At 54.7% G+C, this 24,365-nt stretch overlaps 3 protein-coding genes across 6 annotated transcripts in view; 1 reads left to right on the top strand and 2 right to left on the bottom strand.

Annotated features, from left to right (window-relative positions):
* The first annotated feature begins 46 nt into the window (after positions 1–46).
* TTC16 (tetratricopeptide repeat domain 16) lies at positions 47–14,238 on the top strand. Its single transcript, XM_036329595.1, has 14 exons — positions 47–371; positions 1,416–1,561; positions 1,864–1,954; positions 2,084–2,227; positions 3,516–3,616; positions 4,177–4,306; positions 6,331–6,545; positions 7,145–7,389; positions 7,657–7,798; positions 9,387–9,552; positions 10,085–10,227; positions 10,384–10,552; positions 12,393–12,459; positions 13,455–14,238. Exons 1-14 carry the CDS (start codon positions 354–356, stop codon positions 14,090–14,092), a joined length of 2,415 nt encoding a protein of 804 aa, XP_036185488.1. The 5' UTR covers positions 47–353; the 3' UTR covers positions 14,093–14,238.
* TOR2A (torsin family 2 member A) lies at positions 14,171–20,125 on the bottom strand. Of its 2 annotated transcripts, XM_036329591.1 has the most exons (5): positions 18,433–18,963; positions 17,618–17,883; positions 15,969–16,144; positions 15,176–15,303; positions 14,171–14,932 (listed from the first exon to the last, which is right to left on the bottom strand). In XM_036329591.1, the coding sequence occupies exons 1-5, from the start codon at positions 18,596–18,598 to the stop codon at positions 14,688–14,690; spliced, it is 981 nt and encodes a 326-aa protein (XP_036185484.1). In that variant the 5' UTR covers positions 18,599–18,963; the 3' UTR covers positions 14,171–14,687. The 2 variants fall into 2 exon arrangements, with proteins under 2 accessions (XP_036185484.1, XP_036185485.1); XM_036329592.1 differs by lacking the exons at positions 14,171–14,932; positions 15,176–15,303; positions 17,618–17,883 and having other exon boundaries at positions 16,077–16,144; positions 18,433–20,125.
* A 136-nt stretch (positions 20,126–20,261) lies between these two features.
* SH2D3C (SH2 domain containing 3C) overlaps positions 20,262–24,365 on the bottom strand; it is a 28,566-nt gene continuing 24,462 nt past the window's right edge. For 2 of the 3 annotated variants that reach the window (XM_036329589.1, XM_036329590.1), the window contains 5 exons: positions 23,856–23,971; positions 23,248–23,419; positions 22,382–22,493; positions 21,805–22,011; positions 20,694–20,869 (listed from right to left, as the gene is read on the bottom strand). In XM_036329589.1, the coding sequence (XP_036185482.1) occupies positions 20,694–20,869; positions 21,805–22,011; positions 22,382–22,493; positions 23,248–23,419; positions 23,856–23,971 (783 nt within the window). Of the gene's footprint in view, positions 20,870–21,804; positions 22,012–22,381; positions 22,494–23,247; positions 23,420–23,855; positions 23,972–24,365 lie in introns of all 3 variants that reach the window. The other variant, XM_036329588.1, reaches the window with a different exon arrangement.

Genomic DNA, 24,365 nt, shown 5'->3' with positions numbered 1-24,365 from the left:
GAGGGGCGGAAGTGGCGGGGCAGTGGCCGCTCCGGGGCGCCCCCGCGCCTCCCGCGGGCCGGCGTTACCGCGTCCCGCTGCGGGCGTGGTGGGCCTCGCAGAGCCCTTGCTTGGTCTCCGGATCGGAGAAGGGAGCTTGCTCTGCCCCCGCTGTGGTCCCGCCTCGCTGTCGTCTCAGCCGCCCCCGCTAATAAAAGTTGGTTGCCCTTTTTCTGGCTCAAACAGCCCTTGGAATCTGGAGGCGTGGCCAGAGGGGCGGAGCCTGTGGGCGTCGTGGAGATGGTGCCTAGCAACGTCGAGGGAGGGCATAGAGGGAGCCAACTCAGTTCCACAGGTCACCCAGGAGGGACCTCATGACCGACCCCAAGCAGGTGCGGGAGAAGGCTACCGCCAGGGCAGGGGGTCGGCAGAGAAGTGACCAAGGCTGAGTTCGCAGGAAAGAGGACGGGAGAGGCAGGATCACTTGTGCAGTTCAAGAAAGTTCCAGGTCGCAGTGCGGGGAACAGGAGTTGGGACGTGTGGCCGGTGGAAGGTCCGAGGGGTGGCCGATGCTGGCGTCCTGGCCGCGATGGCATGGGCCCAGAGGAGAGGGCGAGAGAAGAGGAGGGAACTAAGGTCGTGAGGAAGTGGGACAGACAGGACTTGAGGACTGATGATGGGACATAGGTCTCTGGCTTCAGAGAAGGTGGACTTCCCGAGGCGGCAGAGCTAGAGCAGAAGTCAGGTGCAGTGCTCAGTTGGTCCTGCTGGGCCCGAGGATCACACAGGATATGCTAGGAGCTTCAGGCCGGCGAGGGGTGCGGGGAGCAGGGAGCGGGGAGCGGGGAGGTGGGGGGGGGGGGTGGCCTGAGCTGGAGGCATTAGAGTTTTGGGTGTGGCTGGAGGTGAGTGCTGAGGGGTACCAGGAGGAGAGCTGAGGACAGTGTGAGTATGAGAATCCTAAACCCTGGCCTTGACCATAGGAAAGGGAGAGGCAGGACTGGAGAGAGAGGTTATGGTTCTCAACCTTCTGGCCCTTTAAATACAGTTCTTCATGTTGTGACCCAACCATAAAATTATTTTTGTTGCTACTTCATAACTGTAATATGAAGTTATACCTCTCTGCCTGTGCCCCTTGCCCCCACAGCTACTGTTATGAATCATAATGTAAATATCTGATATGCAGGATGGTCTTAGGCGACCCCTGTGAAAAGGTCGTTCGACCGCCAAAGGGGTCGTGATCCACAGATTGAGAACCTCTGGGTTAGAACATCCCTCAGGGGAATGGGGCTGGGGTGCCACCAGACCTCAGGCTGTGCCTCCTACCAGGCCTCATTCCCACCTCTCCTCCTTCCTGTAAAATGCCTGATAAGCCTGTATAAGTGGAGTGGGGTCATCCGCGAGGCCTGCTCCAGCTTGCTGTCCATTGGTTCTAGGATTCGCCAGAGCTAAAGCCATGGGCGACTCCACTCCCCAAGGAGACCATACAGCGCATCTTCGGGACCAGCCAGGCGTTCCAAAGCTTTGATGAAATAAGACCAACACTCTCTGAAATAACAGTTCCTCTCAAAGTCAGGGAGTAGTGAGTGACTATCTTGCCCTAAGGTCCCTGGTTTCTATTCTGCACAGTAATTGACATGCTGTGCAGCTTTGGGCCAGTTACTCTCCCTCCCTGGGCTCCAGTGAACTCAACTGTATAATAGGGCTCATCTGCCTCAGTGAGTCAAAGGCTGCTACTGGCCTGGATGAGCTCCAAGAATCTCTGTCTACTCTTCTGTTCTCTCCACCCAAGTGCCTCCCACCCACTTGCACAGTCCCGGCCGTATGCCCTTGGGCCAGTCCAAGTCAGGGCCACCTCTCTGCCTGTGCCCCTTGCCCCCACAGCTACCACCGGGGCCACTGGTGCTTGGAGCGAGAAGACTGGGAGACAGCTGTGGTGTTCTTCTCCCGTGCCATCCACCTGGACCCCCAGCTGGTGAGGGGGAGGGTTTTGGGGGGCCCACCCAGTCTGTAGCACACACTTCCCCCTCACTGTCATGCCTTCCAGGTCCCTGGTCTCAGGGCCACCAAGCCCCTGCTGGTAACTCAGTCCCCTTTCCCGCAGGTCGAGTTCTACGCCTTAAGAGCCGAAGCCTACATCCAGCTCTGCGACTACTCCTCGGCTGTCCAGAACCTGCGGAGGGCCCACTCCTTCCAGCCGGAGAACACCCAGTTCCTGAAGCGCCTCACCTTGGTGCTTTACCTGCAGGTGCTGGGGCCGCCCAGGCCCACGCCAGGCGCACACCTCACACCCAGGCCCTTGGGCCTCCCCCCAGCTCTGGGGGCTCTCCTTGCTCCTGGGACTAGTTCTGACACTTCCCGGGGAGTTCCTTAGCCCTGTGTCTGTTCCCCACCTGCTGCCCCTCTCATGACCTCTCCCACCTCCCAAGTGGGCTTCCCACTAGGGCTGGTCAAGTTTAGTAACATCGTCCAATAGAACTTTCTGCAATAATGACAATGACCTGCTCGGCACTGTACAATCTGGTAGCCATTGGCCACGGGGAACTGTTGAGCCTTCGACATGTAGCAATTGTGACTGAGAAACTAATTTTTAAGTTGTGTTTCTTTTCAATTAAATTCATATAGCCACATGAAGCTGGTGGCTATAGTACTGGACAGTACAGACGTAGAATCTAGAGACTCTAAGCACTTAAAAGGGAATACCCATTTGCATTTTAAAAAAAAAAACACACCAATATTAAACCATAAATACCAACAAAGTCTTATTTTTTTCCATTTTGACAACTTCGATATCTTTTAAGCAGTTATTCAATTCTTGAAACAGCTGGGATATCCAAACCACATTCTTAATCTGTCTGTTAGGGTCCCGAGTCCCATACTAACACTTCCTGTGCCACCTTGGGGAAGTTACTTCACCTCTCTGAGCCTCCATTCTTTCATCTGAAAGGGGGATGCTAGTTCGTACCAGTGAGACTGTAAGTTCAGGTTCTTAACACAGGGCTTGGCACCTGGAGCCCTGGGCCAGGCTGGAGCCTGCTACTGTGGGCTCTGCTGTTCTGGCTCACCTCCCACGCTTTCTCTGTTTCTCTTTGTTCCTGTGTCTGTAGTGCTGGCTCTCTCCCTAGCTCTGTATCTCTTTCCATCTCTGTGTCTCTGACTCTTTTTTTTTTTTTTTTATAAATTTTATTGATTTTTTACAGAGAGGAAGGGAGAGGGATAGAGAGTTAGAAACATTGATGAGAGAGAAACATCAATCAGCTGCCTCCTGCACACCTCCTACTGGGGATGTGCCCGCAACCAAGGTACCTGCCCTTGACCGGAATCCAACCTAGGACCTTTCAGTCCACAGGCTGATGCTCTATCCACTGAGCCAAACCGGTTAGGGCTGTGTCTGACTCTTAAAGGCTCTCCAGATCTAGAGAGCTCTGAGCCTGTCTCTTGTCTCTCTTCTCTCCCACCCCAACGTTGCCCACCCCTCTCATGAGTGCTGCTGGGCTGGGGATGCACGCAGAAGGGACTGTCCCTCGTGTCCCCAGGGCCAGTGCCTGTTTGAACAGTGTGCTTTTGCGGATGCCCTGAATGTCTTCTCGCAAGCCTTCGAGCTCCAGCCTGAGAAACCCAGCTTCCGTTACCGATGGTGAGTGGCCCATTTGTGTCCTTGCCAGCCCCGGTTCTCCAGTAGCCCCTTCCTGGGCCTCTAGCACAGCAATTTGCAGCCGGTGTGCCGCAAGAACCTAAAACATGCAATACCTGAGTATTTAGTCAGGAGCACTGACCTCTTTTCCCTTAGGTTGTCAAATTTAAAAAATGACAACAGCCAACACAAAAATAGCCTTCCAGCCTGGCTGGCGTGGCTCAGTGGTTGGGTGTCAACCTATGAACCAGGAGGTCACGGTTGGATTCCAGGTCAGGGCACAGGCCTGGGTTGCAGGCTTCATCCCCAGTGTGGGGTGTGCAGGAGGCAGCCAATCAATAATTCTCTCTACTCATTGATGTTTCTATCTCCCTCTCCCTTCCTCTCTGAAATAAAAAATAAAAATATATTAAAAATAAAATAATAGCCTTCCAGTGAGAACAAATCAAAATATATTGTTTGGTGTGCTGCAGAGTTTTGGTCATTAGTTTATGTGTGCCATAAGCTGGAAAGGGTTGAAAATCGCTTCTCTGGTAGACAGCACCTCTGCCCTTTGCCCTCAGCATGGCCTGTCTCCTGGCCCTCAGACGATATCAGGACTGCCTCTCACTTGTCACCAAGGAGGTGGAGCATGACGCAACCAACGCTGACATCTACATCCTCCGAGCCAGGCTCTATAACTCCATGGGGAAGGTAAAATAGGGAAGGTGGGGAGGGGGTGGCCCTTCCCCCAGCACATCCCAAGATTATAGGAGGCTGCCAGCAGCCAGCAGCCACATCCCCTCAGTGCAGAGAGGATATGGTCCTCCCTGGGCAGATGCCCAGTCAAGTACTGTACCATTGATACTAAGCCCTGGCTCTGTGCCAGGCCTGGATTGGCCCCCGGAAACCACAAGAGACTTATGCCATCACCGCCATCACAGAACTCACAGCCCAGAGAGACATTCCTAAGCAGATAATTAGGTGAAGAATGACTTCGTGAGTCTATGAAACCATCAGAGATCCACTAGATAAAGAGGCCCTTCCTCCTTCCTTCCTTCCTTTCCTTATTTGTCTCAGTAAACATTTTCTAAGCACCCCAGCTGCTGGATTGCACAGGCTGGGCATGGGGACAGACAGTCGAGGGAACAACTTAGGGGCCAGGGAGACGAGTCACAAGGGAGGAGGGGAATTTAGGTATGTGAGGGTATCAGGCAGGGACTTGTGAACTCAGGACGACCTTGACTTCTTCCTGAGGACAGAAGGAGCCTCAAAAGGGTGTTCCTGGGGCAGTGGGCTTTAGAAAGATCCTTCTGGCTGCCAGAGGGAGTGTGAGCTGCAGGGGGCAAGTCAGGAGACCAGGGGCCTGGAGAAGAGGCTAGGTGCCATCCAGCAGAAGAGAAGGGGGCCAGGGGAAGGATGGGCAAGTAGGCAGCAGTTCCACCATCCTTGGAAGTCAGGACCAGAGACTGGGGGAGTGCAAGAGGGAAGGAAGGATCCAGAACAATGGCCGGTGTTCTGGCTTGGCCTGGTGCCTGGGAGCTGGGACACTCAGGAGGGGAAGGAACGGGGTGGGTGGGGCATCCTGGGGGTGGTGGGAAATGTGAGCCTCCCTGTACTGCGGCTTCTGTGATCAACAGTGAGTCAGTGGGAGAGTCTCCTTCAAAGGTAGGAGACTAGCAATTATTGATGATTGTTGACTGTTGGGATTTTAGCCGCTCCCATCACTTCAGCCCTTGCAATGCACATGCTAAGCACTTCACTCATTTTCATCTTTTTAAAAAGTGATTTGAGAGAGAGAGAGAGAGAGAGAGAGAGAGAGAGAGAGAGAGAGAGAGATTTGTTGTTCCACTTATTTATGCATTCATTGGTTGTTTCTTGTATGTGCCCTGACTGGGGATCAAACCCACAAGCTTGGCGTATCAGGACTACGCCCTAACCAACTGATCTACCCCGCCAGTACCTACTCATGTTTACCTTAAAGGCTCACAATAACTGTTTCAGTAGATGCAACCCCCTTGTCCTCTTTTTACAGGTGAAGATACAGGTCCAGAGGGGCTGGGTGACTTGCTCAGGGTCACACAGCCAGTTCTCAGTAACTATGCCCTTGAACCCAAGTCGGCCTACTTGGAAGTCCTTCCTATCTTTCCCCTCTCAACTTCCTGGTGTCCACTGTTTGCTCTGCTCACCCTCCCACCAATTACCTATAGGACATGGGGTGCCTCCCAAAACTGTGTTGACTGGCTGACAGACATGCTCATCCGGTAGAAGGTATTTGCCTGGGAATGTTTTCTGCTCATGCCCAGGCCTGAATCTGTTCTTGGCCAGAGTTATGTTGGGCTTAAAGGTCAAGGGAGCCAGGGAGGAAAGGATAAGAAGGCACAAGCGTCACAATCAGGAGGCCACATCCTCCTCCCACCTCAAGTGAGTTTCACAGAAGTCCTCCAAGGAGGCCGTCCTCCAAATCCCCTTCCATGGCAGAAACCAGCAAGGGCGACCCTCGCTCACCCGAGGTCCCATCTGGAGGGGCCAGTAGGGATGAGATTTTCCCACAAGGTTCCCTGCCTCCTTCAAGAGGCAGAACAGATGGAACAGCAAAGCGGGGGCACTGAGGATGGGTGGCATGGTGCCAGCCTACCCTGAGAAAGGCCCCTATAGCCAGGAGGTTGGCCTCCCCCCACTGGACAGGGTAAGGCTCAGCTTGGCTGTGCCCCTGATGCTACCCCTGGCCCCTGCAGCCCCACCTCTGCTATCAAGACCTGCACAGCGCCTTGGTATTGGATCCCAAGCACACACAGGCAAAGGTGCTGCTCAAGACGATGGTAGAGCAGTCCCAGAAGTCATACCGAGATGCCAGGATCCTAGCCGTGCAGGGCAAGCTGCAGCATGCAGTGCAGTGTGTGAACTGTGCCATCGATAACAACCCTCTGGACCCCAGCTTCTTCCTCTTCAGGTACTGGGTGGGGAGGTGCCAGGATAAGGTCCAGCTGTGTGGTCCCAGGAGGGCTCTTGAATCTATGTAGGCCTCAGTTCCCCATCTAACTGATATTAATCTTTCCCTACTCCCCATTGGGATCAAGGCAGCAGGGGAGGTGGTCTCCGCAGGCAGCAGCCTCAGTTAAGCAGGAATCCTGGACCCCAGGCCTGCTGAGCAGGTCATGCTGGGAGAATCAGCCTGGCTCAGTGGACAAGGCTTGGGTGTGAATGTGACCCCAACACGGACTCACCACAGGATTCAGGACCATTTAACTTCCTTGAGCCCGGGACTTCCCACATGAGCAGTGGAGGTGAAACACCTGTGCATGTACAGCCTGAGCATAGAGGCTGGCGTGCCCTTGGCTCCCAAAAAGAGAGAGGGAAGCTGCTTTTGAGAAAAAATGACTAGTGACTAGCAGGTTACCTGAGTAGCAATCCATGACCCATAGGCCAAACCTCCTGAGGGTTGGGGGAGCCGCCACCACCGCCTCCACGGGGCAAAAGGCCCAGAGCAGCAGCGGCTTGCCCAGCCACCCGTCAGCGCCCTGCTCTGGCCCTCATGTCCCTTCCCCGCAGGGGCACCATGTACCGCCGGCTCCGGGATTTTGATGGGGCGGTGGAGGACTTCCTGAAGGCGCTGGACATGATGAGCGAGCACCAGGAGGACATGGTGCGGCAGGCGCAGCGCCAGCTCCTGCTGGCCTACAACGACTTCGCCCTGCACTGCTACATGCAGGGCGCCTACCAGGAGGGCGTGCTGCTGCTCAACAAGGTCCTCAAGGACGAGCAGCGGGAGAAAGGCCTCTACATCAACCGCGGCGGTGAGAGGGGGGGGCAGCGGGTGGGCGCCTGAGGCCCCCGGGGAGGGAGGGAGGAAGGGAGAAGGGAAAGAGGAAACGGTTAAGAGTCTCAGTGTCCCACGGACACACGTGGGGAAACACTGCCTTCAAGAAACTGGCTACAGCCTACGGCCTGCTCAGAAATCAGGCAGCTGGGAGAGGTGGACCAGCCCCCAGTTTCAGGCCCCGCCCTCTGGGGGGTGGAGAAGGCTGAGCTAGGGTCCTGGACACTGGGGTGGGGGGCCCCAGATTGCTTCTTCCAGTTGGGCTACCTGAACTTTGCTGAGGCGGACTACCAGGAGGCGCTGACGCTGAGCCCGTCGGACGAGGGCGCCAACCTGCGCATGAGCCTGCTGCAGGAGAAGATGGGCTGCTGCGAGCACAGGAGCAGGTGCGCCGCGCTGGGGGCGGGGCCGCGGCGGGGCGGGGTCAAGTGCTGGGGGCGGGGCCTGGGGCAGGAAGCCGCCAGCTGGGATCCTCGGGTCAAAAAGTTCTCCCAGTGATGTCCCCTAAATATAGGTTTTAATGTCCATGTTTTTGCAAAAAATCCCTCACTGTTTTCTAAATATTATGGTAATTGTGCTTTTTATAAAAAACTTAAGGGTTTGATGATTTATAACTCAGAACATGGAAGTTCCTTATAATATCTACCTCCCAATGCCTCCCCACCCCCATAAGTTTGGTCAAGATTCCTCCAGATTGTTTCCTATGCATGCATTAACAGTTATTATCACTTTACAGAAGTGTTTTCATGCTAAATTGTGCTTTTTCACTTCCCATGGCATTACTATGGGACCATCTCATTCTCTTGCTCCTGCTTGCCTAGGGCTCCATTCTGTGGAGGAACCATAGAGGATCGCCTTTTATTCAGTTAGCTACTACACTGCTGCTGAACATTTAGGCTGCTTTCAGTTTTTTTTACTATAAATAATGCAGTAATGAGCACCACACATATGTTTTCATGCACTCATACCAGGAACACTATAGTTAGATTGCTGGAAGTTAAATTGTTCGATAAAAGAGTGTGAAAATTTAGCATTTTAAATAATGTCCAAATGTTCTCCAAAAACAGTGAACTAATATAAACTTTTCTCCCAGGAAAAGAGTCTTGGTTTCCCAGACCTCCCTAGTGTGAGGTAGTAAGACTATTTTTCAACTCTGCTAACCTAATAGGCAAAAAAACAACAAACTCTTTTGCACTTGATCTTGCATGTTTAAGTCGCTAGCGCAGTTGTGCAGCATCTTCTATGTGTTTATTGGTCGTTATGGCCTGCCCAAATCTTTTGCCCATTTACCTACTAAATTGCTCATTTAAAAATTTTTTTGTTAAAGGGTTCTTTGTGCCAATAAATTAATTAAAAAAAAACATTTAAAAAGAGTTTTTGTGTAGGTTAGGAAAATTAGTTTATCATCTGCCTTATGTAGCAAAATATATATGCTATTTATTGCTTTCCTTTGTGGTGGTCGTGGCTTGTGTGTGTGTGTGTGTGCACGCTTAATTTATTGATTTGAGAGAGTAACATTGATTTGTTGTCCCACTCATTTATGCATTCATTGGTTGATTCTTGTATGTGCCCGGATCAGGGATTGAACCAGCAATCTTGACATAGCAAGACGATGCGCTAACCAACTGAGCTACCCAGCCAGGGCTTCTTTGTGGTGTTTTTGCTACTCAGTAACTTAGGATTTAATCACAGTCAAATTATTTTTTTTTACTTTTAGCTGCTGGGTGTATGACATTCTCAGAAAGGACTTCCCTAATCTAAGATAAAAAGAGTGTCTACTCATGTTGGGGTTGTATACTAGCATTTGAGTGTTGGGTCCATCAAGAGCGTAGCCGGTAGAAGGAGAGTGGTGGGGCGTGGTGGCGGGGAGCAGATACCAGCCTGGTTTTCCCCACACTCCTCCGTGGGGCCGGAAGCTGCTATTTCCCACCCAGGTGGCTTCGCTCACTGCAGCCTGTGGCCGCTATTTTGTAGACAATTCCAGAAGGCAGAGAGCCACTTCACACTGGCCATCCAGCACAATCCCCAGATGGCTCAGAACTACCTGCACCGCGCCAGAAGCCGGCAGTTCATACAGAACATTTTTGGGGCCCGCCAGGACGTTGCAACTGCCCTGATCCTTGACCCTAAGCAACCAAAGGTGGGTTCCTCCTGGTGGCCTGGAGGGCGTCTGCAGAGTCAATACTCCTGGCCTCCTAATGATACTCCCTGCCCTAAAAAGAAATGTGGTTTCCTAGCAACTAGTATAAGCTGCTATGCCAGAGCATTTACTGTGTGCCAGGCACTGTTCTAACCTCTTCAGCTCGCATCACTCTAACCCTCTTCAGCCCCTAGGAGACAGGTAACGTTATCACCCGCCAATTTATAGACCAAGAGGGTAAGGCTCAGAGAAGCCAGTCCTCTTGTCCTAGGTCACACAGCTTAGAGCTTAGACCCTGATCTGTCTGGCTCCAGAGCCCTCGGCTAGACGCACTCTGTCAGTGTTTCCTCTCTGAATAGTTCCTTTTTCATGGTCTCCTCACAGTTCTGGGGCAAAACAGCCCTTTAAAGACAACAATTTGTAAATTCTCCCCTCTTCAGCCCTGCAAAGGGACTTTGCAAGGGCAGGGCAGCATCATACCACCGGCCCCTGCCCTGGCCCACACCTCGCTCTGGTCACCCCTTTCCTGCAGCTGCTCTCGCTGATAACCCACCTCTTCCCGGGCATGTCAGCGGAGGAGGTGCTTGGCAGCCATGTGGGCCTCCTGGCCAAGATGCAGCTGAGTCGAGTGGTAGAGAGCAGGATGAAGGATAATGTCTCTCAAGGCATCATGGGGTAAGCTCCTTGAGCAGGAGCCACAGGCCAGGAGTGGGAATGGCTGGGCTCAAGGCTCCTCTGGACCTGGCTGCCTCCTCAAGCCATTGTCCAGTCCTGGGGATGGTGGGTGGGGCAGGGAGACTTACCCCGTGCTCTGGGGCCCTGGCTGGGCAGGCAGCTCTATAAGCAAGAACTGGAGCGCCAGAAGGCCCGGGCCCTGCAGCTTTCGTGGAAGGAACAACAGGTTTTGCGGGAGACCAAACCTCAGAAGCTGGACTCCACGTCCCCGATCCTGCAGGAAGAGCCAGAACACCCAGAAGAGGCCGTGGATGCCAAGAAGGAGGTGAGTAGGCCAACAAGCAGGACCTGGAGCCCGTGAGGTCTGGTGAAGTGCACCGCAGGCCTGGCTCTGCCCCACTCAGCTGTGGGGACTTGCTGCTGTGAGATGCGGATGGTACCAGTCAGGGGACCCCCGGAGGGAGTGCACAGGAGGACATGGGCCCCGCACGGAGAGGCCTCCTCAAACCTTGCCCACACTCACCTTCATGCATGCTGATGTGTGCACTGGCCACTCAGGCCAGAGTTTTCTTAATTCTCCGATTCCTTTCTAAAAACTTGTACTGAGCCTGGCTGGCATGGCTCGGTGGGTGAGTGTTGACCCAGGAAGTCATGGTTCGATTCCTGGTCGGGGCACATGCCTGCATTGCAGGCTCGATCCCCAGTGTGGGGCATGCAGGAGGCAGCCGATCAATGATTCTTTCTCATCATTTATGTTTCTATCTCTCTCCCTTTCCCTTCCTCTCTGAAATACATATATTAAACTTGTATTGAGTGTAACATAGAAAAGGGTTCAAATCATAAAGGAACTGTTTGATGAATTTTCACAAACTGAATGCACCCATAGCATCATTACCCAGATCAAGAAAGAACACTCACAGCTCCCCAGAAGTCCCCAGGAGCCCCCTTCAAGGCCCCTCCCTCCGCCCAGCCCACCCCAGGAGGCTGTCCGGATCGCTCACACCACTCACACGGAAGATGAGCCTAGTGTTCAGGGACAGATCCGTGCGCCCTCCGGTCCCTGCTCCCTTCACTGAACCGCACCGGTGACATGCACCGGGCCGATGCTCACTCTCACTGCCATGGCGAGTCCCATCTACCCCACAATGTACCTACCCCCCGACTGCTGTTGGACAGCACGTCAATAGTGTCCCCAGGAAACCTCGCACAGGGGAAGTGAATGGGCTCCCTGAATCCCTTCCCATAAATGGAAAAGGCCAGCTCGCCCTTCTTCCAGGTCCCATTAGAATACAAAAGACAAAACGTTGGTCCCTGTGCCCCTGGAGTCGCTGTGTGCTCCCTCCCTCGGAGCTGTGAGCTGGCGCCTGTACGTTAGTGCTGTTCGTGCTCCGTACCCTGCCCAACCCCCCGGCCGCAGCTTCTCTCGGCGGAGGCCCTGGGCAGGCTGCTTGGGTGCTCAGGGCCTGATTCCTGGTCAGTGAAATGGTATTAGTGGCAGTATCCTCCCAGGTGTGTGGGGGGAGGAAGTGGGATACGACATGCAAAGCAGGCGAAGCTCCTCAGTCCCTCACTGGCCACTGCCCAGGGTACCGCACCTGGCAGTTTACAGAAGCCTGTGCCATACCTGAATTTACATGTTGCAGATGGGGAAACTGAGGCCCACGTGACCTCTTTTTTTATTGTTGTTGTTAATCCTCACCTGAGGATATTTTTTTGCATTGATTTTTAGAGAGTGGGAGGGAAGGGGAGAGACAGAGAGAGAGAAACATCAGTGTGAGAGAAACACAAGTGGTTGCCTCCCGCACATGCCCCGAGGGCCTGGGGTGGAGCCTGCAACCTAGGTACATGCCCTTGACTGGAAATGAACCCAAGACCCTTTAGTCCACAGACTGACACTCAAACCACTGAGCAAAACCAGCCAGGGCCCATGCAGCCTCTTGAACACTGCCTTGCTCACAGCAGCATGCCTCTCTAGGCTGGCCACTCCCCCTCCTGTCCAATCTTAGCCTCTGCATGTCCCTACCCAGCCCTAACCTGGGACCTCTGAGCAGCTCCCAGCTTAAGGGAACAGTCACTGAAGGCCCCAATGCCTGCTGGCCTTCCGGAGCTCAGCCGCTGGCCGGGGTGTCCTGCAGCCCCACTGCCTAGCCCGTCTCTTGCCCTAGGAGAAGCCGGAGAAGTCCCTGTCCGACAGCTACCCCGACCAGACCTCGTCAGTCTCCATGTTGGACTGTAAGTCCCTGGGGTCCCTTCTAGTCCTGAGTGAGCCAGAGCAGCAGAGTGAGCAAAGGTCCGGGTCAGAGACTCCCTGGCCTGGGTGAGAATGTGGGCTCTGCTGCCTACAGCTGTGCGGCTAAAGCAGGAGTATAATCCCACTTTGCAGGGGGCATGCTGAGCCCTCGGGGAGGCGATGCCTGCACAGGCCTGGGAGCGGCGTTCACTATGGGCACTTCACAGCTGCTGCCTGCTCCAGCCTCAAGCCCCCTCAGGCCCTTTCTCTCTCTGCCCTCTTGCCTCTCCCTAAAATAAGCTCACATGTGCATGTCCAAAGGGCTTTCACCCCCGATTCTGCCGAGCACCAGCATGGAAGGGACAAGATTCAAACACCCAGGAATGCCACTCCTAACAGAGTCCCGAGGGCAGGTGTGAGCAGTCCGGGGTCGGGATAGAAATGGTGGCCAGCCCTGGCCTTCCATTTAGTGCAGTTCAACAAGCCATTGAGTCCCAGGGCTGGGCTTGGCCACACACTGGTCACAGGCATGAACAGCCCAGTCCCCGCCCCGGGAGCTCTTGGTCCTGAAGGGAAGAAGGCGCGCAGATAGACAGATAACCAGGACAGTGTAGATGTGCACTGGAGGGCTGTGGGTGCACTTAGCCGCCTTTGGGGGACCAGTGGGGACTTCCAGGACCTGAAGGAGGGGTAGGGGAGGGTGGGGCAGGGCGAACTACAGGCTGTTGGTTGTGGCTGGAATGCAGAGGACAAGGAGCAGCCAGTACCATGGAAGCCAGATAGGCAAGTAGGACCCTCAGTATCTCCCCCTTATCTTACAGCCCTGGCCCACCTTCAGAGCGCAGGTTGCTGAGGGGGGCTGGGCTGGGCTGGCAGACCTTGCCCTTGGCCATGCAAGGCCTCTGGGATACAGGCAAGGGGGAGGCCTAGGAGCCTCCTTTTCCTGGAACTGCCTAGGAAGGTGGCCTGATGGGTGCTCTTGGCATGCTCTTCCCAGTCAGGACCCTGTCTGTCTCCGAGACGGAGACGTCCACCAGCTGTCAGGAATACAGGAGCACCTCGGCCACCCCTGTGCCCCTCACCTCTGATTCCTCACTGCTGAGGACGCAATCCTCAGACCTGGGAAAAGACAGGGAAGACTCAAGCCTGAACCTCAGCCCCACAGACAGGGGCCAGAGCCAGCTGTTCAGCAAGACCGAGGTCAAGAGGAGCCAGAGCCAGAAGCCAAGCAAGGAGAAGGCCACCCAGGGCCCAAGGCAAAGGCCCACCAAGACCAAGGCCACCCAGGGCCCAAGGCAAAGGCCCACCAAGACCGAGGCCACCCAGGGCCCAAGGCAGAGGCTCAGAAAGACCAAGGTGGTTCACAGGCGGAGCCCCATCAAGGCTGAGGGCACCCGGGGCCGGACCCGGGGACTGCTCCGAAGTTCCAGCAAGACCAAGAATGATGATGACCCAAGCTGGAGCCCCATCAACACGGAGGACACCCAGGGTGAGGGCCAGTGGCTCATCATGGCCAAGGTGCTCGAGAACTGGAACCAGAGCCCAAGTCCAGAATCCAGCAAGACTGATGTCATCCAGGACCAGAGCCAGAATCCCAGCCTTGGCAGTGTCACTGCTCTCCGAAGGGGCCACTGAGCCCCTCACTTCTTGCTGGAGATGGGAGCTATCCTACCACATTGGCATTCAGCGATTAGAAACCTCAGCCAACATTACTCTGGTCCCATGGCTAAGTTTATTGTATTTGTTCTCTTCTTTTACAAAATTAAAAGCATTAAAAACCAGGCCCAAGTGGCAGCTTGAGTCCCTTCACCCTTGGGGACTGAGAAGTCTCAGCCTGGCTTACAATACTGGGACAGGGTGTGGGGTATGGTAGCAGGGCAAGGGGCTCAGGGGAAAAGGCTGAGGAGGGAGGGAGCAGCCAGGAGCCACAGTCCCTGAGTTACAATTCACATTTAAGAAGGCTCAGGCTGCAGGGTGAGGTCAAGACTCACTGAGGTTCTGGGGTGACTAGCACTTTCCCCCGGGGCAGGAAGCCAAGGCCAAGATGTCCACAGACCAGCTAAGAGGCCCACCTGACCCTCTGTCTCATGGCCTAGCCAACACTTCTCCTCATCTTCAATTTGTGCTCTAGGTCCCACTCTCCAGGAGGTCAGGACAAGGGTCCCTCTGGCAAAGGCCCCACGGCTTTCCTGCACGGCCTGGCAGGTGGGGAGGACAGGATGCCAGAGAATCAGAGGAAGAAGGCAATTCGGGAAGCCACAGTCTTGCAGCCATTGGAGGAAAAGAGCTGCTCGTCCTCAGGGAAGAAGGTGGTGCTGTCCAGCACAGCCTGGATAACCTCGTCCCTTGGCTCCAGGCCCAGCTGGGCCAGCTCGTTGAGCACGCAGTGCCGCACATGGTGCCGCTGGAGCGGTAGGAAGGGCACCAGGACATCCAGGAGATGCTCTTCCATGATGCCCGAGCGCCAGAAGCCGTCTGCCGGAAGGGATGATAGGGAAAAGCAGCTGAGCTTCACAGAGCTGGGTTTCTACCCCCCAAAGGCCAGTGTAGGTACACTGTTCTCAGCCACCTTCCGGGCGAAGGGCTCAGGCAGGTTCTGGGACAGCCAGGAGCATAGAGCCTGGGCTGGGAAGTCCTGGGTCAGTGGGCAGAGCATCAGATCCCAGCCCGATGGACCTGGGTGTAAAGCCATCCCAGGGGGGGCTCCTGAGCACTCACGGTGGGGGTTGTCCAGCACAGCCTGGGCGATGACTGGCTCGAGCTCCTGCAGGCAGATCTCCTCGCGGTCCCGGCGGCTGCGCCATGCCTCCAGTACCACCTGGTTGATCTGCTCACCACCAGTGTTGCTAAAACCAGGGGGACCCGAGCCGAGACTCAGACAGTGGATTTGGCCCTGCTTCCCACATGCCACCTAACACAACCGGAGCCTGGGGGCCCCGCTCAGTGCCAGCAGGAGCCAAACCCACCAACACTTTCCACAGGAACCACTTCCCCTTTCCAGAGCGAGTCCACAACCAGGACCCCTAGAAATTCACCTGTAAATGCCATGCACCTTACAGTTTACAAAACACTTTTAAGTCCCATAAACTGACTTCCCCTCACCCAGCTTCTAGGACAGTGGGGCATTCATTTGGCCCTGCTGTTCAGAGAGGAGATGGGTGCTCAGAGAGGTGATGTAATTTGCCTGAGGAAACATAGCAAGGACTCTTGGAGGTGATACTAGAAGCCCAGTCTGTTTCTCCTGGGCCGGTGTCCTCCTGGCCACAAAAGAGGGAAAACTCTTGAGCTAGCAGCAGGGCTTCCACAAAGAAATGAGGACCAGGAAGCCTGAGCCTAGAATGGGCTTCGAGACTGTCAAAGGGGAAGCCAGCCACCTTGAAAGACACCATCAGGGGGTGAGGGGCTTTGGGAAAGTTTGATGGGGCCCTGGGGGACGGTATTCTGCTGGGGGACCACAGACCAAGACTGGATAGCTGAGGCCTCTAAGCATCCCCGTCACAGCGGCACCCACCTGATGAAGATGAAGATGGCTTTGCGATAGTTGGTCCCATACACAACCCAGGAGGAGCCCAGGAAAGGTTGTAGGACCTCCATCAGGCCTGGGGTCAGCTTGTCCATCTCATCGAAGAGGAAGAGGGAGCGGCCACAGACAGTGAGGTTCCCCTGGACCCAGCTCTTCAGATCCTTCTGCAGGAGAGAGGCAGGAGTGTGAGGGGGACTGGAGACACTCCCCCAGCCCCAGACTTCTTCCCAAGCAAGAATTAATCCCCTTCCCTGGAAGATACGGGCGCACAGCGAGCACCATCCCTTCATGGGACTGACGGCCAAACTGTGGCCCTGAGAGGGGCAGAGACTTGTCCAAGTTCAAACAGCAAGTGAGCAGGAGAACAGGGGCTCAAACCCAGGCCCGGCACCTTCGGGGCTCCCTCCCCGACACCTACTGCCTTCTATAAAAGGGAAGGCTCCCTCCTGCCCCGTGAACTTTCTTAGCAGTTTTGTTTTATGTTTTGTTGGGTGTTTTTTTTCCTCCTTATTTTTAAATATCTTTTTATTGATTTCAGAGAGGAAGGAAGAGGGAGAGAGAGATAGAAACATCCATGATGAGAGGGAATCATGGGTCGCTGCCTCCTGCAAGTCCCCCACTGGGAATCGAGCCCGAAATCCCGGCATGTGCCCTTGACCGGAATAGAACCTGGGACCTTTCAGTTCGCAGGCCCACGCTCTATCCACTGAGCCAGACCGGCTAGGGCAATGTTTTGTTGGTTTTTTTAAAACTGATTTTATTTTTTATTTTTTAATATATTTTATTGATTTTTTTACAGAGAGAAAGGGAGAGAGAAAGAGAGTTAGAAACATCGATGAGAGAGAAACATTGATCAGCTGCCTCCTGCACATCTCCCACTGGGGATATGCCCGCAACCCAGGTACATGCCCTTGACCGGAATCGAACCTGGGACCCTTCAGTCCGCAGGCCGACGCTCTATCCACTGAGCCAAACCGGTTTCGGCTAAAACTGATTTTAGAGAGGAAGGGAGAAGGAAAGAGAGAGAGAAACATCGATTGGCTGCCTCTTGCACGACCCCTACTGGGGATTAAGCCGCATAAGGCGTGTGCCATGTCAGGGAATTTAACCAGTGACTTTTTGGTGCAAGGGAGGAGTTCAACCAACTAAGCCACACCAGACAGGGCTCCCGGCAGTTGTGACAGTTAGTTCAGCCTGGAAAGTGCCTTGCCATCAATAACAACAACAACAGTAGTAGTGAAAATAATAATAGTAGCAATAACAGCTTGTAGTTACTAAGTACTTACTCTGAGCCTCAAGGTGGGGCTAAGTGCTTTTCAGAGAGAAGATAATGCAGACTGGCAAAGGTAAGTGCTCAATAATTAATACCTGTAATTCTATAATCTCATGTTCTTCAGAACAACCCTGGCAAGTAGACACCATTAATGCCTCACCCCCAAGAATTAAAGCGAGAACTCCCTGCCAGGTGGAATGGCATCGTCCCGAGCTCTGTTCGGGATGGGTCCTGAGGGCTGGCTCCCACCGACTGTGTGGCCTACAGCAAGTGAACCCCCCTCTCTGGGCGTAGGACTGCCTCCCTTCCTAGGGCATGGCATCCCTGATGCAGGGGGATATGGTCCAGGATGCAGCCAGCCTACCTTGTAGCGCTCCATGTGGCCGGGATGGGGGAAGTGGATGACGGGGGAAAAGTGGTGCACAAAGGGGCTGCGGAGGCCGCCCCGGAAGAGGTGGTGTGCCAGCAGGGCGCTGACATAGGACTTGCCAGTGCCTGTCCATCCGTGCAGGGAGAGCACCAGCGGCTTGGTGGGGGCCGGGTCCTGCACGAAGGCCTTCAGCGCCTTCACCACCAGCGCCTTGGCCAAGTGCTGGCCGGCCAGGTGCTGGGCCAGGTCACACTCCAGACCTAGGGCCACAAGAAGGACAGTGTCAGAGTTGAGGATACGCTCCCGCCGGAAGAGGTTCAAGGGGGAAGTGATGTCTGGAACCGGGTCTAGAGATCCCTATGGCCCGGGACGCTTTCACAAGGGATCGCCGGCTGCAGGAGTCACCCTCCGGCCTAATTCAGCTTGGCAGCGCCCCCTCCAGGCCTCCCTCTGAATTGCGCTCAGCCCTAAGTGGGTGCCAGCTGTCAACAGGGTCTGCCCCAGACCCCTCTGCCTATTCCCAAGGTCAGCCTCTCCCTCGGCGGCCATTCCCCTGGGGAGGCCTAGCCCTGCCCCGCGGCCCCGCTGTCAAAGGCCTCTCCATCCTGGCAGGGCTCTGCCTGGACCCAGACAAGCATCCCCTAACCTTGGCCCCAGGTCCCGAGCCCCAGGCTCTCCACACAGGACCCACTTCCGGCCCGGCCGTCCAGGAGTCTGGGGTCCTTCCGCCCCTCGGTTCCACCCTCAGGTCCAGTCCCGGAGTCCGTGGGGTCTCCGGTCGGCCCGCCCTCCACTCTCCCGCTCCTCACCCTGGAAGTCGGGCTGGAAATCACATTCGCAGAAGGTGCCGAAGCTGCAGCGCAATGACGTCAAGTCCCAGGCGGCGGCCGCGACCGAGACCGAGACCGAAACCAGCCCGAGCAGCCCGAGGAGGCGCGAGCCCCACGGCCGGCTGCCACGCGTCTCAGCCGCCATCCGGGCGAGGCCCGAGCTAGGTCTGGGGCCGCCAACCGCCTCTCCCGAGAACTACAGCTCCCGGCGTGCATCGCTCCGCGGCAGCCACCTCCCTTGGCCTACAACTCCCGGCGCCCCTCTCGCCCCTCTCAAAGGCCCGCCCAGTCATCCCGCTGCAGGACCGGAAGGTGGCCTCCAGGGGGAGCCCGCGAGCTGTCCAAGTCGGGATGGAGGGCCGCGTTTCCATAACCATGGTAACTAGGGGACCGTAGTAGTAGTTCCAAAAAAATAATAAGGAATTATGACCACAAGGGTAATGTAACAATTGTAGTGAAAACTTGTGTGGCACCTTACACCTTGTAAAGCGCCTTTTTCATGCTTTTTAAAAAATATGTGTTTATTGATTGCAGAAAGGAGGGGAGAGGGAGAGATAGAAACATCAATGATGAGAGAGAATTATTGATCAGCTGCCTCCTGCAAGCCCCACACTGGGGATCGAGCCCACAACCTGGGAATCAAACTGTGACCTCTTGGTTCATAGGTCGACGCTCAACCACTGAACCACTACAGCTGGGCCTTTCATGTTTAAGAATACTGATAGCTTTTGGTGAGCACCTACTGTGTGCCATTAGTATTAGGTACCTTATATATCCTGTGTGATAACAGTACCTATCATACAGAAAAATGGTGATATTTCAATGAGGTACAGGCACATAAAGTGTTTTGGATTAAAGTAATCAATAAATGACCATTGACAATCCATCATGCATAAAACATAGTGGTTCCTTACCTAGCAACTACTATGCGCTAACTGCCTCAACACCAATCCTAAGAGATTGATTCTGTTATCGTTCCCATTTTATTGAGGTAGAAATGGGAACCTGAAAGGTTAAGCCTGATGTCCATGGTTACTCAGCTAGTAAACAATAGAACTGAACCCAAGTCTGGCTGCCGCCAAAGATCTAATGCACTGTGTTACCCAGCCTCTCTGTCAAGGGATTCAGAACAGAAAGGACCCCATATGTTTCACACTCAGTGAATGGGCTCCCCAGAGTTCCATCCTGGCAGGGCTCTGCCTGGTCCACAGGGTCTATCCCTCCCACCTATAGAATCAAGACAACCGTGTTCATGTCCCTTTTCAAAGATTATCTACCCCACTCCACACACGCACACACACACACATACACACACACACACACACACACACACACACACACCACTTCTGAGGCCACCTTTCAAAGCCTGAAACTTAGTAGTTCCCGTTACTGAGGAGAGAAGACAACTCCAGTCAGGACACCCAAGTTCCAGCCTCCCTCATTCCACTGCTGTGACCCAGGTCACAGTTCTCGGGTTCTCAGAGAGGTAGATTCCTAGATTTCAAAAAGCCCTTCCATCCCACATATCTGGGATCCCTCACGGTGCATTTGGGGAACCTTTGCTATGGCTTCCTGGGGGCAGGGAATGGAGGAGGAGGGGGGCAGGTCAGAATTTCTCCCACTGCCTCCCCCACTGGCTGTGATTTCCTCCAGGCAGGGACTGGGGTTCAGCATTAGCAGTAACTCCGGCTCCTGGTACAATCTGGAATGTCCCAGGTGCTAAATAAATATTTGTGAAATGGATTTTTTCCCCTTTCGCCTGAGAAAAGATGCTTCCTTCCACCTTAGGGCCTCCTGGGAGACAGAAAAAAGAGACATAAAAGTTTATTATATGAAAGAAAGAGCATGGCTTCTGTACATCTATTTACAGAACGGAGACTTATTTACAGCCAGATGGAGGCCTTGGTGTCGGTGGGGAGCAGATGCCTGGAGGAGAGGGAGGAGGCGTGAGGAGCCTCCCATGGCTCAAACACAGGGCACCTGAGCAGGACGGGGAGAGGCAGAGCTGCAGGGAGGAACAGGGATCCTGGTTCTTCCTGAAGAGAGACCTGGTGAGCATGTAGCAGGTGGGACGGAGCCCAGAATCCACGCAGGACCCCGGGGGCGCAAGGGAAATCTTGGCGTGGAGTCCGGTACATTCTTGGGCTGGTCACAGTGTCCCTGGGGTGCTCTGGAGAAAGGTCTGTGCCCCTCTGTCCCGGATGCTGCCCGCAGCTGCAGAGGGGAAGGGTCCACGGGGGTCACAGCTCGCTGGAGCGGATGGCAGGCTCCAGTTTGTGGGACAGGGCGGTGAGAACCTTGTCAAACTTCTCATAGCGCCGGGCCTGGCTGCTGCTGGCGCCCTGACTGCCCCAGAGGAGGCGCATCTGGAACTCGGTGCTGAACACCTCCAGGAGCTCGGGCTGGGCCTGAAACCCTGCAAGGCGGGGCACAGGGGTTAGGGGACCACCACGCAGCTAGGGAGGCTGGGGCTCTCGCAGGAGCCACCACATCCCTCAGGGCCCCCTCCAAGGGACACCTCCCCCAGCTCTGCCAGGGATTCAGCAAGGTTTATTGATGGACATGGCCTCACAGTTTAGTACCTAGTCTTTGCCCTACTATTTACAACATATAATTTTAAAATGACTGGAAGATAAAATATTAATGTTAATGGGGGCGGTGGTGGACTTGAGTGCCTTTTCTTTTCCTTTTTGTGTTTTTCTGCAAGTTCCAAAATTTTTCCTAAGAAACGTATATACATTTTGTAAGTCAGTGCAAAAAACGTGTTTTTGTGGGGTTTTTTTTTCTTTCTGAAGAAGAAAAAGGAAAGACATGCACCGGAATGCTCACAGCATTTACCTCTGGGTAATTGTGGGTGACTTTTTTAGCTTGTTTTTGCTCGGCTTTCATTTCCAATTTGTCTATAGTAAACTTGTATGACTAAATAATGCCTAAAGCAGTAAAAGATGGATCGTCTGAAGACACTTTCTCTGCTCCTTTCATGAGAGTTCTACCTTTCGACTGGGCTAAGAGCTCCTGGAAGGCAGGGCAGGTCTGTCTCAGCCCCAGGCCCCTAGGCATAGCACTTTGCAAACAACCTTGTAAAGTGGGCCTGTTAGAACACCCACTTCACAGATGAGAAAACTGAGGCTCAGAGAAGCTAAGACACACAGCTCTGATGCTCTTTGAATCATCTGTGTCTACCTGGTGCCTGCCACTAACAATTGCTTGTTGAAATGATGAGTGAGGAAAAAAAGGGATGAGAAAAATGAGTCAGGGAGACAGGGCAGGAAGGAGGAGTGGAAAATGAGAATGAACATCTGAAGGGGAGAGCGAAGCAAGCGGAGGGAGGCCCAGGCCCGGAGGACTCACCCTGCAGCTTGGCCTCGGCGTTGGTGTGGTACAGGCCTCCGTGGTGCGCCACTGTGCGGGCAGCCTCCAGGTGGGCCAGCACCACCTCCACGCCGTGCTCCGTGCTGCCCCAGGGCTCCGGACCCTCGGCCGGGGCCGTGTCACACTCCAGCAGAGTGATGAGCGGCAGGACGTGAGGAAATGTGGTGTTGCTCAGCGGCGGGCCTTCTGCAAGGAGGGAGACAGCAGGCTCTTAGAGACCCTGGAGGGCCCCACTGCCCACTGTGGCCCCAGAAACTGAGACACAGAAGGGGAAAGGGCGGGGCCTGCCTGAGGTCCCAGAAAACCCCCGGGGCTCCTGACTCCTGGACAGACCTTCCTTTCAGATTCTTTCAACTAAATCTATCGCACCCTTGGCCCGGCCCCAAGGGCCACGCCTGGACGGGGCTGACAGTTGCCAGGTGCAGAGTGAGTGCAGGAATAGCTCGCATAGAGCTCAGTCAAGCTCTCATCATCTTCCACACCGGAAGGTCTTGCCGGGCCCAGAGAGGGTTGAAACCTGTGCAAGGTCACACAGCAACATGGGGGGGGGGGGTACCTTTGCCCTCATTGAGGCTCTTGAGAAACGGCTTGAGCTTCTTCTCGTAGAGGATGGCACCCTCCGTGTGTCGCTGTCGCAGAGTCATCCATGTCTGCTCCAGCCGGGCAATCTGGGGAGACCAGACTGTGAGCGACCAGCCAGGAAAGCAGCCAGCAAGGGCCACAGGCCGCCCTGCTGAGTGGATGCCCAGATGTGCGGTTATTATGATCACCATTCATGTATCAGGGACGGTGCTAAGTCCTCATGAAGCCCTCCCACAACCCATTTTACAGATGAGCAAACTAAGGCTCAGAGAAGGGAATGACTTGCCCAAGGTCATTCCAAAAATAAGTGGTAGAGCTGGGAGCTGAACCACGGCCTGCAGGACCCCATTGTTACTATTTACTAGGCAGGCATAGGAGAGGAAGTGCAGTGTGGATGAGGTTTGGGCTATGAAATTAAGACAGACCTGGTTCTAATCCCAACTTTTTCAGCCTCTGACTGTGTGACCTTAGGCAAGTACTGCTCTGCCTCAATTTCTCCATCAGTAAAATGGGGACAATAAAGACATTTACCTCGAGATTGTTTTGAGGAATCCGTGCTTGTAAAATACTTAGTGTAGCACTAGCACCCAGCGCACAGTAAGTGCTCACTAAATGACTGATACTCCTATATGCACCTCATGCATTTTACAGGTGGGAAGACTGAGGCCCAGAGAAGGGCAGACTTGGTGTTGGAGCAGGTCAGCACTTAGAGAACCCTCTCTTCCAGGTGCCCTTTCCCCAGTGCTGCTGAGTTCTTCCGGAATCACTACACAGCCATCCGAGGAAACCAGCCCAGGGCGACAGTCCCCCTGAGCCCGCTCTGCCAGGGCCCCTCCGTACCTGGGCCATATCCAGGGCGCCCATGACCGCAGCGAAGCTGAACATGTTGCCCATGGTCCCCCGAAGCTCGGCGGCCAGCTGGATGGTCTTGTGCAGAAGCGCTGCTCGCTCCTCAGCAGAGCCGGTGCAGCCCAGGATGTCCACAGCCAGCATGATGGACATGGTGTGGAACCTGTCGCAGACGCCAGGTCAGGGGGGCGGGACCAAGGGCGGGACCAGGGGTGGGGGGAGGGTTCCTGCCACTGCCAGGGGTTAGGCACCGAGTGGGTGGAGAGCAAAGCCCAAACTGGGAGGTAGTAGAGTCCACGAGGTCAGGGGGCGTGGCCAGAGTGAGAGAGCTGATGGGCGGAGCAAAGATTCATGGACTATGATTGGTCAGGAGGATGCAAAGGTGAATCCCTAAAGGACTGGGACTTTGAGAAACCAGAATTGCTTGGCGCCAAAGAATGACAAGTTGCACTTGGTCAGTGGGATAGGGGGCGTGGCCACAACCCCTGGGAGCCAGGCTGAGAGACTGTGATTGGCCAGTTGGCCAAAGCAAAAGGACGAGAGTCCCCCAGCATGGGGGCGGGGTGTGTGTGTTGGGATGTGGGGGGTGTTTCCCTTACCTTTCCAGCAGGTCTAGACGTAGCTGCCGGCCATGGGGGAGGGTGAGCAGCTCCATGCCCCAGCGGACTCCCATTAGGGTCTGCATCTCCTTGGTAACGCCCAGTATCCTAGCAACCTGCAAGGACGCCCAGAGGGCTGATTAATTTCCTGTCTTGGCTGGCCCAAGCCATCTGGGAGTCAGAAAGCTTTATCTAGGAGGGCAGCCTGACTGGGAGGCCGGATTTGAATTCCAGCTCTACTGCTAACCCTCCGCGGTGGAGCAAATGAGCCTTCTCTTCCTCATCTGCGAAATGAGGGATAAATGGGAAAATGCCCAGAGGTGCCTGACGTGTTAAATACTCAGTTAAGGTTAAGGACCAAGGACTGCCTTATTCCAGAAGGCCAACCTGAGTCCCAAGGAGAGAAAGGGTCAGTCCAATGTCACACACAGGGCCTAGAACCCAGGGCTGCTCCCTTCACACCTTAGTGCTCTTCATAGAACATCCCTGCACTCTCTCTTCTTGCTTCCT

The sequence above is a fragment of the Myotis myotis genome, unplaced genomic scaffold (assembly GCF_014108235.1).
Source record: "Myotis myotis isolate mMyoMyo1 unplaced genomic scaffold, mMyoMyo1.p scaffold_m19_p_12, whole genome shotgun sequence".
Lineage (NCBI taxonomy): Eukaryota > Metazoa > Chordata > Mammalia > Chiroptera > Vespertilionidae > Myotis > Myotis myotis.
This window is presented reverse-complemented; position numbering and strand designations above follow the sequence as displayed.